The sequence below is a fragment of the Hydra viridissima genome, unplaced genomic scaffold (genome assembly GCF_058129835.1).
Source record: "Hydra viridissima isolate aposymbiotic clone 2 unplaced genomic scaffold, HvirCarnegie_v1 scaffold_12, whole genome shotgun sequence".
In the NCBI taxonomy this organism is placed as follows: Eukaryota; Metazoa; Cnidaria; class Hydrozoa; order Anthoathecata; family Hydridae; genus Hydra; species Hydra viridissima.
This window is the reverse complement of record NW_028324311.1, coordinates 4376112-4392891: the sequence shown is the minus strand read 5'-3', so window position 1 is coordinate 4392891 and position 16780 is coordinate 4376112. Positions and strand designations below refer to the sequence as shown.

Sequence of the window (16780 nt, the reverse complement as noted above, 5' to 3'; positions counted from 1 at the left end):
AAACGATTTAAAAAATTAAAATCCTTTCTACTTTATCTAATAAAAATTTAAATCCTTTCTACTTTATCTTATAAAAATTTAAATCCTTTCTGCTTATCTAATAAAAATTTAAATCCTTTCTACTTTATCTAATAAAAATTTAAATCCTTTCTACTTTATCTAATAAAAATGTATATATAACTATTTTAGATACTTACTTCAATTATAAGATGATCTTAACGATTATTATTTATCTTCATATGATTCTTTATGTAATATATCTAAACTAATAACTAAATTCCAAAAGGAAGAAAGTTTTCACTCGCTTCAGGGATCTTTCTCCAATGGCCGCGTGCATTTCGAGAACGCGCTCTTCCAAAGCCTAGTAACTAATTCAAAGCCTAGGAACTAATGACGAAACGACGTTGAACATTAAGCGGTAAGTATTTCTGCACTAATTATATTAAGATTGTTAAAACTTCACTACATTACAAATATTATTGTTTGCTGCTTGTTTCATCCATAAATTTGACATAAATGTTATGTGCTTTTTTTTGTGCAAGTACAACAGGCTATATTAAAAGCAAAAAATCGCTCTGCAGAAATTTATTTAAAACACATGTGTCTGAGAGTGATATAGGACTGGCCATTTTGTATTGTATATGTGTCTAGAAGTTGATAATCACAAATTTCTGTTGGCAAGCATATTGACATAGTTTCATCTTCTATAACTCTGAATGCATGCAAATGTTCATTATATTTGTCACAAATCAGCAACTTACCGCAAAAGACCCAGTGTTGACGAAATTGAATAATGCGATAAATTTTGAAAAAAAAAAGAATTTCTTCTGCATGTGGTAAAGCTAAAATAACTGTATCATGCATGTGATACTGGATTCTGTTTATAGTAATGACATCACACTTCCAATCTGTTTCCTTTTTATCAATAATATCATTAAAAAAAAAAGACAATAGTTTTTTCTGAAGATTTGTTGCTAAACTATCAAACGTAATTGAACATAGATATGTTTCATACTTTTCTTTGAAAAAATTAGAAGTAGCCATCTCCCAACACTGTCTCAGCTAATGTCACTTTGCAAGAGAATAACCTATATTTTTAAAGCTTCTAATGCAAGAAGCTAACTTTTTGAAATATAAATGTTTAGCTTCAAAACGCCTGCACCATAAATATCTTTGTGGTCCATTTTCATTAATTAGACGAGCATAATGGAGCATGAAATGAAACTCGGGTGTTAAATTATTGAGAAAAAGTTCAATAAAATTTTGCAGAAACTGTTCTGTTAAAAATTGAAGATATGTCAAAACAGTTATTGAAATTTTTGGAGCAAATACATAATCTGCAATATCTCGCAGCTGTAAGTAAAGTAACCAATACACATTAGATATTGGTATGCGATTGCCAATCATAAACAGTAGTAACCGAAGCAAACAAAACATCTGTGATGCAGAACCAACAAAGTTAATAGATGCACCAGAACGGATAAGAAATGGTACACTGCTAAAAATTTCCGTTAAAAAACGGAAAAATACTCTGTTACTTGCACGGAAAGTATCCGTATATCCATGTATGGGATGTTCAGATACATAATGTACGGAAATTTTCCGTATCTGCAGCTAAATTTTCAAATACGGAAGTTTCCGTTGTATTAATAACTGCAGTTATATTTAACATGTTAAACCGCCATAAGTGATAATTTTTCAAACCTATAATTGGGTACACACTTAGCTTCAAAAAGAAATAGAAATATTTATAAAAATTGACAATTGCATCTTCTTCTTCTTTGATTATTTACTGAAAAATTTGTAATTTTATATATATATATATATATATATATATATATATATATATATATATATATATATATATGGTATATGTATAATTTAGTTTGTAGTATAGACTATATTATACATATAGTCTATATTACAAACTATGTTATACATATACTATATATAATATAGTTTGAGAGTTATTTTTCCCTCTTTTTTTAATGGTTTTTTATGTTGTTTTATGAAAATAAAAAATAACTAATGCAAAACATTTCTATATTAAAATAACATTAGCAAATAATATTTCTGAATTGTTTTCAAAATTTTTTCTATTTTCGGAATAATATTATTAATTTGTATATGTCATTATGCTTTTGTGCAGTTTATGTCAGTTTAAGACTACTTCTTTGCAGTATTATGCACAACATTACAGAGTACACAGTTGTGCATATAAGATTCCATGCGGAATTATTAGATGCAAGAAATCATTTAGTACTTTCAGAGCTTTTACTACACATATACATCGAATGCATGATGTTAACAATATCACAAAATCAACTAATAACCTTGTTAATATAGAAAAGATAGGAATATGTTCAGTTGTGACTTGCCAAGTTGAACTTCCTTTTAATGAACTTATTAGTGCATTTAAAACTACATATTAAAAATAATGTTTCTTTTAAATGCCCATATGAAGAATGTGCTCGCTGTTACAAAGTTATGTCTTCATTCACTGCTCATTTATCCAGGTATCATCAAATCCACAAGATGACGTTTGAGCAAAATCAAATAAATATTTCATCTTCAGAAATTACTCATGATCATTTAAATGTTGATGAAAACATTTGTTGTATCATTAATAAAAACCAGAATTTGTAATGAAATACATATATTTTAAAAGTAAGCCATCTTTACATGCAAAAAAACTCAACTCCTAAAAACGCCACGTATGTACATAAACCTTGTTTCTGCTCGTCCGCATATAATTAAGCTCTACGGCTTCACATCCCGGAAACGTATCGGCTTTCGTCCCCTCGTCGACCGTGTAGTTCTTCGATTCTGGATATGTTCTTCCTTAGTTACAGGTATTTCAGGTATATCATGTATATCAGAGCTATCACTATTGGAAAGATCGAGTTTCTCATTGTTGATGGGATCATCATGTATAGCGTCTCCATTATTCATAGGTGTGTTAGGTTCATTTAGGCGTTTGTTTATTTGATCACAGTGTGCTAATGTTCCGGAGGAGTTATTCCTCAAAATGATTGCAGTGTTAAGACCAGCCTGAGATATGAATGCAGCAAGTTCAGGTTTGGAATCTGGTTTTTGTCGATACCATAATGGTGTTCCACTTTCAAAACTCATAGTGAGAGGAGATCTTAGTTGTCTCCCCATCATCTCGGAAGGACTTCTTGATCTCCCTGCATGGGGTATTGTCCTATAGCTTAAAAGCATTCTGCTTAAATATCCACATAATGAACCTTTATTTGGTGAATACGCTTTTAACCCCATCTTTACTGTCTCTACCATTCTTTCGGCCGCTCCATTAGATTGAGGGTGGTATGGCGGGGTTTTATACGGCAAGCAACCTATTTTCTTTAGCCACCGCTGCAAGGTGGTATCATGAAATTCGGCAGCGTTGTGAGAGACCAAAACTTCCAGAACTCCATTTTTCGAAAAGACATTTTGTAGTACTGCCTTCAATGTGGCAGCTTCACGGTTATTTACCTTAATAACTTCCGGCCATCCAGAAAAGGAGTCTGCTAAAATTAAAAACAGTCCTATGCCCTGCATATGGGCATGATCCATATGTACTCTACACCAAGGTTTACTTTCATTTGGCCATGTATGTAATGTCCTCTCCTTCTTCACTTTTATTTCAGCACATTTTTTACAGCTTTTTACGTATTCTTCGACATCTTGACAGTAGCCAGGCCACCAGGCTTCCAACTTTAATCGACATCGCGTTTGCATTGTGCCACAATGTATGTCATCATGGACCGATTTGATGAACATCTTTCTCATCGTTCGAGGAGGTATAATGAGATCTCCATTACATATGATTCCATATTCGATAGTCAGTTTATTCCTAATAGATTTATAAGGTCTTTCTGTTACAGAGCATCTGCCCCAATTATTTTTGCTTATTCTGGTTTTGATGTCCATCATTACTCTATCATTTTCCGTTTCTTTCATTATTTGATCAAGGTTAACAATATCTGACTCGACTAAGTGTATAAATGTCCCTTCCCTGCTAGCACACAACGTTGAAAAAACGTTGAAATAACGTTGATCGACGTTGATCAACGTTGTTACAACGTTGTTTCAACGTTGTTTCAACGTTGTGTGCTTGCTGGATTGGTCCTTCTCTTCATCTTGTGATAGAAAAGACAATCTTGATAAGGCATCGGCATGAGGAATATTTTCTCCCTTCTTATAGTTTATTTCGTTATCAAATGCCATCATTTGTATGGCCCATCTTAAAATTCTAGCGGATGTGACTTTGGGCAGTTCTTTATTACCATCAAAAATAAATTCTAGTGGCCTGTGATCGGATATTAGTTTGAATTTTCTACCCAACAAAAAATGCCTAGCCCTGTGAGTAGACCATACAATAGCCAAAGCTTCTCTTTCAATATTAGAATATCTTGTCTCAGCGTCTGATAAAGTTCGCGAGAGATACAATACAGGATGGCCATTTTGTGAAAGTATTCCAGATATAGCTTTTTCGCTGGTATCGGTTGTCAATTCCAGATCTTGGTTGATGTCATAAACCTTTACTACATGCTCTTCGCTAAGGTTCCTTTTTAGCAATTCAAATGCATGTTGATGTTCCTTTTTCCATTCGAATATAACCCCTTTCTTTCTTAAATTGTTTAAAGTTATAATTTTTTCAGCATATTTTTGTATATGACGACCATAAAAGTTTACTAGTCCTATGAACAACTCAAGTTCCTTTTTATCCTTAGGAGGGTTTATTCCGAGTATTTTGCTGACTAGATTACGATCTGGGGTAACTCCCTTTTCTGACAGTTCGTATCCTAAAAATGAAAGACATTTCGCTTCATTCACTGATTTTCTTGTTTTTATGCTCATTCCAGATTTCTTCAATTTGCTCAAAAATCTTATTCAAATTCGATTTAAGTTCTTCAGCATTTTCCGCACCAACACATATATCATCCTGGAATATAATCATGTTAGGGATAAGATCACCTACAACAGATTCTATCGCTCTCTGAAATATTGCACTCGCTGTTTTTATTCCAAAGGGTAAACATGTCCATCTTAATAGTCCGATAGGGGTATTAATTGTAGTTATTTCTTGTGCCTCTTTGTCCAACTCAATTTGATGATAAGCTCCCTTTAGGTCAATTTTAGCGAAAGATTTCATTCCCGCCATTTTATGGAATACCGTCTCAATATTGGGGACAGGATATGAGTCTGAGCATATTTTTTAATTAACCCCAATTTTATAGTCTGCACATATACGTAAGTCTCCATCTGTTTTTCTTACAACCACAAGTGGTGATGCCCATTTGCTTCCACCAGGAGGGACCCTTTGGAGCAAACCTTGTTGTATCATCTCATTCAGTTTATCTATCACTAGTGGTTTAATGTGAATAGGGAGGGGTCGCGATTCGAAATAAGTTGGTTGTATGCCGTTTTTTAACAGAATATTAGCTCTGTAATTAATTAAACGCCCATGAACAATAGGGTCTATACTATTAATAAATTTTGTAACATTGATATTTAATACATCCATACCAATTAGGCCATGATTTTTATTACAGTCTGCAACGATAATTCGTACTATATTCATTTTTGATTCAGTTTCCAAAGTTCCCTCAAATTCACCTCGAACTTTTATGATTGTACAATCAAACTGTTTCAGACGAAGATAGCATTTTTGTAGCTTCGGTCTAGATATAAGTTCCCAAAAATTCTTTGGAATGATTGTGACTTGACTCCCTGTGTCAACTTGCATCTTCATATTATAATCGTTTATTTTTACATTAATCTCTGAATTTGTACCATTCATTTTAATGGAGTATACAGTAGTATCATCGTTCTCTATTTCCTCTACTGTTTTTTCATACTTAGTGTTTGTTCTGCATACGTTTTTAAAATGGTTAAACTTTTCACATTTTGTACAATTTTTCCCAAATGCTGGGCATTTCCTAGGTGGGTGGTGAAGGCCACAATATTTGCATTTAAATGTTTTTTCTTTGTTTTTATCAATATGATTAACTAAAGGTATGTCTATGTTGCTTCCAATGTTGTTTTGTATATTAAAACATGATATTTGCTCCAGTTGTCTGATAAAATCAATACATGCTCCTAATCTAGGCGAATCTCCACTTTGTAACATTTCTAGGGCTTTAATTCTCTGATCAGGAGACTGGAGGCCATCAATCAATCTCATTTGAACTAAATCATCTTCCGCACTTTGGCCATCTTTTCCCAATTTTTCGAAGTTGCAAAAGCGTGAAGCTTCGCGTAGTCTTTGTGCATATGCTACAATGTTTTCATTGTTTTGCTGTTTTGATGCTAAAAATCTAACTCTTTCAGCGATAATTAAACGTTTCTGAGGCCTCAAATGGGCCATAATAACAGTTTTAATATCATCGAATATCATATTTTCTAACTCTCTTGGATATACCATAAGGGAAATCTTTTTTACTGCTTCAATGCCTGCTTTTGCCAGAAATAAGTCTATTATCTCGTAAGAATCGTTTATCTCATCTTTTAATTTCTTGGAACGTGCGGAGGCTGCAAAGCACCTAATCCATGCTTCCGCATTGTCTGGGTCATCTAAAGTCAACTCAGATCCTACTCGTAGCGCCATTGTTGTATCGTTAATAAAAACCAGAATTTGTAATGAAATACATATATATTATAAGTAAGCCATCTTTACATGCAAAAAAACTCAACTCCTAAAAACGCCACGTATGTACATAAACCTTGTTCCTGCTCGTCCGCATATAATTAAGCTCTACGGCTTCACAACATTGACGCAAATGAATTTAATAATAATGATATGATTCATAACATTGGTCTATTTTTATTAAAATTGCAATGCCAATATCATATTCCATCAACAACAGTTCAGTTTATTGTGACTGAAATGTTAAATCTGAACGCGTTAAGTCAATATCAAACTGAAAAAATATTAATCATAAAATTGTCAAATTACATTCCTGAAAAAGATATACATAATATTATTCAAGCAGTAAAAATAAAAGATGCATTTGTAATTGGATTTTCAAAAGACAAAGGGTTATTGAGATCAGTATATATCAGAAAAGAATACTATAGAAAAAATATGAATTTTGTTGGACCTATAGAAGTTTCTTTAGGAAGAAATGAACATGGTTTTGAATGCTACGCATATTATGTTCCAATAAAAGAAACATTGAAGAGAATTTGTCAAAACTCAAATTTTGTTTCTTTAATCTCTCAACAGGCCAATATCAATCCAAGTTCTTTTGTATATTCAGATTATTTTCATGGAGAAGCATTTTTAAACAACCCTTTTTTTCAGAAGCATCCAAATTCATTACATCTGATTTTATATCAAGATAGTTTTGAAATAGTTAATCCCATCGGTTCCGGAAGAAATAAACATCAAATTTCAGCCACATACATGATTGTTGCGAATTTGCTACCTCATATGAGAACTGTCTTGAATAATATTTATCTTGTGCAGTTATGTCGGGATAAAGGTTTGAAGTCTTTCTCTCAAGTTAAAGTTTTTAAAGAATTAATAAGAGACTTAAAAAGTCTTGAAGTTGATGGAATTCAAATTGGTATAAAGCAATATGAAGCTGGTGTTGTTGCCATTTTGGGAGATATTTTAGGTAGTCATTTTTTAGGTGGATATTCACTTGGATTTAATTCAAAAGAAGGCCATATTTACAGGTTTTGTCTCATGAAAGGCAATGAGCTTCAAACATTACCTTATACAGCTGACATTCGTTCTGTTGAGCATTATAAAAGTTCTATTCTAACTTTAAAGGCAAAACCTGAAGATCGGTTTGTTTTTGGTGTAACAAGAGACTCTATATTTAATAATTTAGATTCCTATCATGTTTGTGCACCAGGTTTACCAGCTTGTATTGCATATGATTTGTTTGAAGGTATCATTCAATATGATTTAATTTAGCAATAAAAAAACTAGTCAAGGATGGTTGCTTTACTTATTTACATATTAATGGTGCAATCAGAAAATTTTCTTTCTGTGGTGATGACAGGGCAGATTGTCCAGCACTATTAACATCTAAAGGTGATAAATTAAAAGGTCATGCCGTTCAAAATTTGGTTTTTTTACGTTTTCTTCCCCTTCTATTAATGGATCGAATTTTTAATTTTAACCATGCTGTGTGGCAGCTTATACTTTTGCTACGACAAATAACAGAGCTCATTTGTGCAAGTAAAGTTTCATTATCTCAAGTATTATTTTTGCAACATTTAATTAATGAGTACCTTGAACAAAGAAAAAAATTATTCCCTGAATTTCCACTTCGTCCTAAACACCACTACATGTATCATTACCCATTTTTGATTATGAAATGTGGCCCTCAAATAAGACTTTGGACATTAAGAATGGAGAGTAAGCACATGTTCTTTAAAAGATCTGCTAGAAGTGCTCAAAATTTCATTAATATTACTAAACATTTAGCTGGGGCTCATCAACTGTTGCAGTCATATGTCTGTAGTGAAAGTTCATTTTCTAACAATGATGATGGTGGTTCAGATGGTGTTTGTTTTGATGGCTCTATGTTTTCAGTCGAAATAACAGAAGCAGTTGCTGCTATTCCGTACACAGAAAAGTTTTGTTCATTTAAAATGACATATAAGGGGACCACTTATACTAGGGACCAGTTTGTAGTAATACATCAGAATGAGGGAGTTTTTATCTTTGGAAAAATTATTTTATCTGTTTTTTCTGGTCTAAATCAATTTTGTCTTGTGTTAAAAAAATACCATTCTAAATGAAAATCTGATTATGGCTTGTTACAAGTGGAATGTGACTTGGCAAGTAGACCTGTTTCTCTACCGATTGACGAATTAGCTGATTATTGTCCATTATGGGGTTATAAGATTGGTTTCAATGTGTATTTAACTTTAAAACATGCTATATTTGATAAATGATTAAATTTTTATTTATCTGTGTAAGATAAATAAACATTTCAACTAATTTAATTTCTTAACTAAAATTAAATTATTCTTAAATAATAATTCTTGAGTATTTTTATTTGTAGTAATTACATTTGTATTTAGTATTAGTTTTATTCAGATAAAATGTTTAAACACAAAATGCTTTTTTATGGTAATTATTATTTTTTGTTTTTATTCATGAAATTTTAATTTATGGTTCCTTGTTATTCAAACAGCTTCTTAATTATCTTTATTATTTTAATTTTTTTCACAATGATCTTTTTTTAATGGTTTTTTTTATTAACAAATACAAATATATTTATTCACACAACAGCATCATTATTATTCACAGAACATTTAATGCTTGGACATTAATCTGTACTATTTTTTTGTAAGTATATAAAAACTTTGTTTTCTATTATTTACTAATTTAAGAGTAGTAAACCAGTTGAACAAAAGTAAAACAAAGTATTTTAGAAAGAACAAGTTTAATTAAATCAACAGTATTTTGACTTTTTCTTCTTTAATTTGGTTTTTTATTTTTTTAAATTAGCATTTATTAAATGTAAAGATTTAAAATGTTTTATATTTTTGATAGTTAAGAATTATTTTTTATATTTTTGATAGTTAAGAATTATTTTTAATTATAATAGTATTAAATATAAATACATATAATGTAATTTTATAAAATATTACAAAGATTTACATGACTTCATTTTTGGATTTATTTCTCAGAGAATATGGAAAATTTATTAAGAGAAAAACTAATTAGTGTCTTTCCTACAATGGATCATCAACAAGTTGACAGAGTCATCAATGGTTTATTGTTGTTAGGCCTTGAGACAGAAGATGATTTAAAATATTTGAAAGAGCAAGACCTAATAACATTGCTTCCCCCAATTAAATCTAGACGTTTTTTGTCTATTTGTCAACCAGTAGAATTATTACAAGCAATTGCTCCATCTTCTTTAAGTTTGCTCTCTCCAGAACCCTCAAATTCAAGTATGGGTACATCTTCAGATTGGGCCCAATCGTTTATTGTGAACTGGGAAAAGTTTCCATCAGATTTTTTGAAAGATTTAAATAATAAGCAAAAGCCTACTGAGTCGCATATTCGACAAATGGTTGGATTATTAATGAGCGATGTGTTTTTGTTTGATCGTAGGCCAAGTCAACAAAATTTGCGTATTATAGCTCAAAAAGTTGTTTCAAGGTAAATTTTTTTTTAATTTCAATACATAAAATAAATACTTCCCATAAGATTTAGTTTTACAAAAACTGAGTTAGTTTTAGATACTAATAAGCTTATATATAACAATTTTAGATTTCCTGATGCATTTCTTGATGAAATAAATGGTAAGGTGATATCCAATGGAGTTGAAACATTAATTTTTAGGATGGAATCCAGGAAAGAAAATGCAAATCGTAATGTCACTTTTATATCAAGTACACCTAATATTTTAACATAAAGAATGAAGATGAATGTTCATAGTATTGATAATTGGGACCCAAATTTATCTAGTGAATCTGTGGAATTAATAAATATCAAGGTAAGAATTTAATAAATCGGTTTTTAATCAATTTTACTTAGAGATTTTAATAGTTTTCTTTTACTTTAACAGGAACAACTTCAACAAATCTACACAATTCTGCCATGGAATACAAATGATGTTAAAAAATGTATGTCTGATACTTATTCGCTACAGGGTCAAACAATAAATGCAGTCATTACTTTTGCAGAAGTATTGATTCAATGGCCATTTTTATCTCAAATAGAATATCTTCTGGACCATTTTGCCACTCTGATGAATTTTTCATTAATGGAAAGGTTATATAGTACAATCAGCGCCAAATCAAGACTTATTTACTTATTTTTTTCAAATAAATGTAGTAAAGATTTAGTAAAGCAAGTTCTGCTTGAAGCAACAGCCATAGGTACAGAAAATAGGGGCATTCAGCGAGTTTGTTTGGCATGGCTACCTCTGCTTATAGCTTATTTTGGTGATAAAGCGGATCATTTGATACTATCAGTAAATGTATGTATTTTTTTGTAAATAATCTTTTCATTTTAAATGATATAAATTTTAAAGGTTATTTATTTTGTTGTCAGCCTTTAGCTGCAATTCCAGAAATTGAAGAAATTTGTCCAACATCACATCCAATAATTGTTGTCAAAGTTACTTTTTGACTAAGACTAACATTGAGATTTATAACTAGAAATAACAATATAAAAAGAATAACAATAACAAGATGTTTACTTTATTAATTGGTTCACGGGAACTTGGTTTGATTCAGAAGATTTTTATGTTTTGGTGGAAAAGAAAGTGTGCTATATCTTCACTGATGCTTTGCAAGCTGTTGGGGCATTGTTTGCTATTCATTATGTAATGAACATGCAATATCATCCGAATGTTTTTGCTACATTAGAGTTTATTCAAAGGTAAGATTATTTCAAAGTAATATTATTGACTTATTAGTATAAGTTTGATTCAATATTAAAGAATCATGTTAATTAAAGTAATTTTTGTGTCATAGATATATGGTCGACTACAATCCTGATAAAGTGAAAAGAAATGCTAAAGGAAAAAAAAAAGGAGCACTTATTTGCCCTCGCATTGTGACGTTAATTCGAGAATTAAATAAGTTCAGTTTGACCTCCATTTGACTAAGATTTTTTTTAAATTAGTACTTATGTATTATTTTTTTTAGTTATGTAAAAAAAATTCTTTTGTAATACTTTTTGTTGTTGTTGCTGTATCAAAAAGATGTACTTTTATTTTGAGAAAACTGTGTTAACAGAAAGTTGCATAAATATTTATATGTATTTATGCATATATATATATATATATATATATATGTGCATAAATATATATATATATATATATATATATATATATATATATATATATATATATATATATATATATATTGATGTATTAACGGAATATTAATTTCATTGACCAAAACAAACGGAAAAAACCCATTGTATTTAAACGGAAATATCCGTTCATTTACAGAAACTTCCGTTTACATGTGATGGGTTTTTCCGTAAAATAACGGGAAGTTTTGTCATCGTAGCTACCGGAAATTTTCCGTAGAAAACGCGATATTTTATTAACAGTGTACTAGTTTGTTTTAGCTGTCATTTCTGCCAATTTCAAAAATATCAAGCTCTGTATTCATCTGTTCTACTGTAATTATATTTTGTACATTGAATTTTAGCAACATTAAACTTACTAATTGTGGAACTGTTGCTTCTAACATATCATGCATGATGTCTGGTGGAAAAGACTGTAAAACATTAAAGTATGGTAAATCCAATAAAGTACATCGTTTTTCAACACCATACACACAAGAAGAAATGTGACCTGGACCAGAAATAGCAGCTAAAAGATAATAATGCATTTTATTTGTACAAATAAAATGCATTATTGTATCACATTCAACCAAAATTTTTTTTTTGTCAACATAAGAAGTCATGCACTGACGACAAAAACGACCAGAATTAAAAACACGTTGAAAACCAGCTAGTGTATTGGAGGAAAGATTATCAGCAGATATAGTTGCAACCCCACCAAATAATCGATCAATCATATTATAAACTGTAACTAAAATACCCTCATTCTGTAACGTCAGCAAATCCTGAATTAAAGGTCTTAAAACTTGGTTATATGTTTTATATTTGTTGATAAACTTTTCTTTTACAAGAATACATAAGTTCATATTCTGAAGTTGTGAAATATATTGTTCTTCAATGTTGCCCAAGAAGAAATAAATTGCACAGAGTTTATGTACTGAACGATGAGCTCCAATTGGATTACACACTTCAAATTCATTAAAATATAAATGGATTCTTAATGCATTCTTCTCTTTAAAAATGACATGTTGTTTACTATTTAAACCATCTGAATATGAATATAATAATTTATTATTAATAGACTCATCTTTTTCAGTTTTTTTTTTCATTGAATTCCAGATAAGCTCATTTTCAACTAACTGTTTTAGTAATGGAAAAACTGGTAAATACTGAAAATTTTTACAGCTTGGTGTTTTTAAACCATATTTACATTGATTTTCATTCATGGAATGTAATTTAATTTCAACTAGCAAAATAAGACCTAAGTTTGACTTACAAAATGAAACAACCTTTTTGCTAGAATTGACCACAGATAAAACTTTATCTAAAAGTAAATCACTATTTTAAAAGTTGATTCAAACCACTAATATATACAAAGTTTTCCCAAAGTTGCTGCTTTACTAGATCACAAAAAGTATGACTAAAATAACTCAACAAATATTGAACTTGGTTTTCTAAATCAAGTTGAACAACAGACGGAATTAAATGTTTTTCTGCTATTGAAATTGCAAACATAGCATAATGTTTCTGCAAAAAACTGAGTAGATTGTCTTGGGTGGATAAAGATATGGCACCTAAATGAGAATCCAAACTACTGGCTTTTAGACTACAGTTGTCAGTGATAGAATCAATAAAAAACTCTGTTGTGGTGTTATCACCAACACTGTCTTCTAAAATTTGGTTTTTTGTTGTTTCACTCAAAAAATTATCAGACTCATTTGTTAATACTTGAGGTGCGCTAAAAATAAAACTATGCTTTTTGCGCATATGGTGACGTAAACATTTTACAGATTTATATTTGGCAGGACAACCATCAATATTACACACTAGGAAAAAACCAGGGGTATGTTCATGCATGATATACACATTTTCGAAATGTTTTTGCACCGAATACTTCTGCATACCACATATACAACAAGTAAAAATTATTGTATATGTGGTATGCAGTTGTATATGTGTATATATTCGAATACCATTCTTTGGCACCTGTCCAAAGAATGGCATTCGAAGCACACAAACAACCATCATCTCCAAAAAAGGGGATGGTTGTTTAATATCCTTGTGTTACCTTTATTCTTGTTTTATTTTTTACTTAAAATGCATGATTAAAATACATGGTTAAAACTTACACCCTAATATATACACTTTGCGAAGTAATTGATTGTGGGGCCGATTTTGTAAATAGTTGCGGTTTTTATTAGCAGCAATAAAGAGCTTCTCAACATAGAAAAGAAATACAAACAAAAAATGTGTTAAGTTTTGACAATATCTTTATGGCTAAAATGAGATTTATGGACCAAAAACTTTGAATGTAAACATCTCGCTCGGACGGCCATATTTGATTTTGAAATTTTTTGTGGTGAACCTTGCACTCATATACTATTTAGCCCTAAAATGCTTTCTCAATAGGGTCTCAATAGGGTAGTGTCATCAACATTTTTTTATCGATGAATGAGTGTTTTAAAGCAGCCACAGTCTCATCACAAAATAGTCTTAAACAGATTGACACATTTTGACGTTCGATTGGTTTAGGAAAAATTGCAGTTTCATCTAGTTTAGACAGTTTTACAATAGCATCTTTTTGAAATTGAAAAAATTTTGAAACACCTTCATAAAAAAAACATAGCTCTTGGCATTTTTCTGTGAGCCAATTATTGCGAATAGATTTTATATAATGAAAAATTCATAAAGAAGAAAAATATTATCATTAGTGTACTAAGCATTACGGAGATTAAACATTCCAAAAAACTTTTTATTTACTTTATTATTGTCGCAAAAAATAGCAGCAACAGAACTACCTCAATTTTTTATTGTTTCAACCGTTTGCATTTTTTGATCATAATGAAATTTAGCATCTAAACCTGTTACTGGTAATGCTTTATACAATAACTGTTTTCCACCAAACAAAGAACAAATCATTAAACCCAAAACTGTTTTTGCCAATTCATTTGGGGAGTTAACAGATTTATCAAAAATGTAACCTCCTTGATATGTTAACAGTGGTTTAACATAAATTTCATCAATTAGTAGAATGACCAGTCTTTGAGAAAGAACATTTGTCAAAATATAACTTTAAAAAATCACCATCTCCAACGTTTCTAACTTTCGATGTCAATTTTGTCATCAGTGATATACTTAGTAGTTCATAGTCTCATCACGTAATCGAGAACAAAGAGTTCTTGACAAGGAAAAATACTCAAATGCCCTGGTAACCATATCAGGAGAATATTTTTTTTCACGAATAAACACTAAGGAGTTCATACTTTACATCTGTTCAATGATAATACTTTTTTTGTGATCAGTTGGTAAAGAATTCAGATAGTGTATTGCAACATGGAGACAACTAATAGTCAATAGTATTTATATGATTGTAAGAAAGGGGTTTTATGGTGCACTTAATACCGCAGTGGTAGCTATCAAAGGATAAATAATTTTTTATCTTTAAAATAAACTTTAGAACACCGAAGTTGTCTAATGTATCAGCAGATTGAAGGTGTAAACAGTTTTCATAGATATTTGATAATATTGAAAAAGAAAAAAATATAGATTTAGACATTTTTTTACACAAACCATCAGAGGATGAAATATTGTCAGCTTTTACAAAACCCTCAACTTCATCGGGCAGTTGGAATTTGACTTGAGTTTACAGAAGAAAATACAGATGGTAGATCTTTCGGTTTTAACTTTACGTAAAGTGAAACTTTTTCATAGTTTTTAGGCCAATGGTCTTAAAAAATAAAAGTATTTAGGTCATCTGGAATGTTATTTCGAGGTATAGCACTTATCCATCTTTTTCGTTCATCCAGATTTTTTTTATTTGGAAGGCGAAAAACTCTCACAGACTTTGTAACATCGTAGTTACCTCTGCATCCTGAGACACAACGCTTAAAAACCATATTTTATGAATCTAATTATTTAGATCTAAAAAGAAAGTAAATTTAATGCATATACAATATTATTGAAATTAATTGCATATCAAATCGAAAAACCACGCCCTTTTTTTTGATCGCGCCATATTACAAATTATAAAAAGAAATACTCGCCTACAAATTTCTTTAAAGCCGTATGTTTATTCGGCTTGTCACTATAGTAGGCCATGGGTGTGCCCAAACTGCCAATGCCACCAATATATATGTTGTGAATATTTCTTTTTGTTCAACTGACTAAGGAAGATCGATTCAACACTTTTTTTATCACTTGTTTACATATAATATATACATATATGTGTGTGTGTGTGTGTGTGTGTGTGTGTGTGTGTGTGTGTGTGTGTGTGTGTGTGTGTGTGTGTGTGTGTGTGTGTGTGTGTGTGTATTCTTATTAAGAAAACAGCTTTATTTATACTAAATCTAACATAATTGGCAATTATCTGTAATTAAAAATAAGATAATAATTACAGACTTGATACCATATTTTAACTACTGTAATAAAACTAGACGTCATCGCGGGTTAAATAAAAGTTTATGACTCACTCCTCCAATTTGTAGGAAGAATATCTACAAATCCTCATCAAAATGTTCATCAAGAGCTGTTATTTTTATAAGTTCCGCAGCCTTTGATTTGGCTATTTGTAAAGGTCTTTGCCTCAGAGTTTTTGTTTGCTCTGCAGATGTGTTTTCGCTAGGCTTAGAATCATTTACGAATTCCTCGATCTCAGTAGGACCTTGGCGAATTTCCAACGGATAGAGCATCTGAATCGGTCTTTCCACTACTTGATTATTTCCCGTTCTTAATTTAGCACCGCGGATTGTATTATCTTCTCCGCGTACAAGTTTCGCTACCACACCAACTTTCCACTCACCTCTAATCTTCTCTTCTTCTTTAAGCAAGAAAATCTTTCCCACTACTATGTCCTTTTGATTTTAGTCTTTGTGCTGGTAATTTTCTTATAATGATCTTAAGAACTCATTTGTCTGATATACATTTCAATATGCATTTCGTGATATACCGCATTGCTCGTGAAGTCGTGTTGTTGTTAAATTTTTCCTCATCGTCATTTTT

At 30.8% G+C, this 16780-nt stretch overlaps 2 protein-coding genes and 1 pseudogene across 2 annotated transcripts; 2 read left to right on the top strand and 1 right to left on the bottom strand.

Annotated features, from left to right (window-relative positions):
* Positions 1 to 585: 585 nt before the first annotated feature.
* Positions 586 to 16776, bottom strand: LOC149880873 (uncharacterized; annotated as a pseudogene).
* Positions 9665 to 10394, top strand: LOC149880875 (uncharacterized). The gene is made up of 2 exons (XM_090069083.1): positions 9665 to 10138; positions 10250 to 10394. Exons 1-2 carry the CDS (start codon positions 9666 to 9668, stop codon positions 10392 to 10394), a joined length of 618 nt encoding a protein of 205 aa, XP_089925209.1. The 5' UTR covers position 9665.
* LOC149880874 (uncharacterized) lies at positions 10250 to 11590 on the top strand. Its single transcript, XM_090069749.1, has 5 exons — positions 10250 to 10475; positions 10548 to 10965; positions 11043 to 11100; positions 11201 to 11365; positions 11461 to 11590. The coding sequence occupies exons 1-5, from the start codon at positions 10398 to 10400 to the stop codon at positions 11588 to 11590; spliced, it is 849 nt and encodes a 282-aa protein (XP_089925875.1). The 5' UTR covers positions 10250 to 10397.
* Positions 16777 to 16780: the final 4 nt, after the last annotated feature.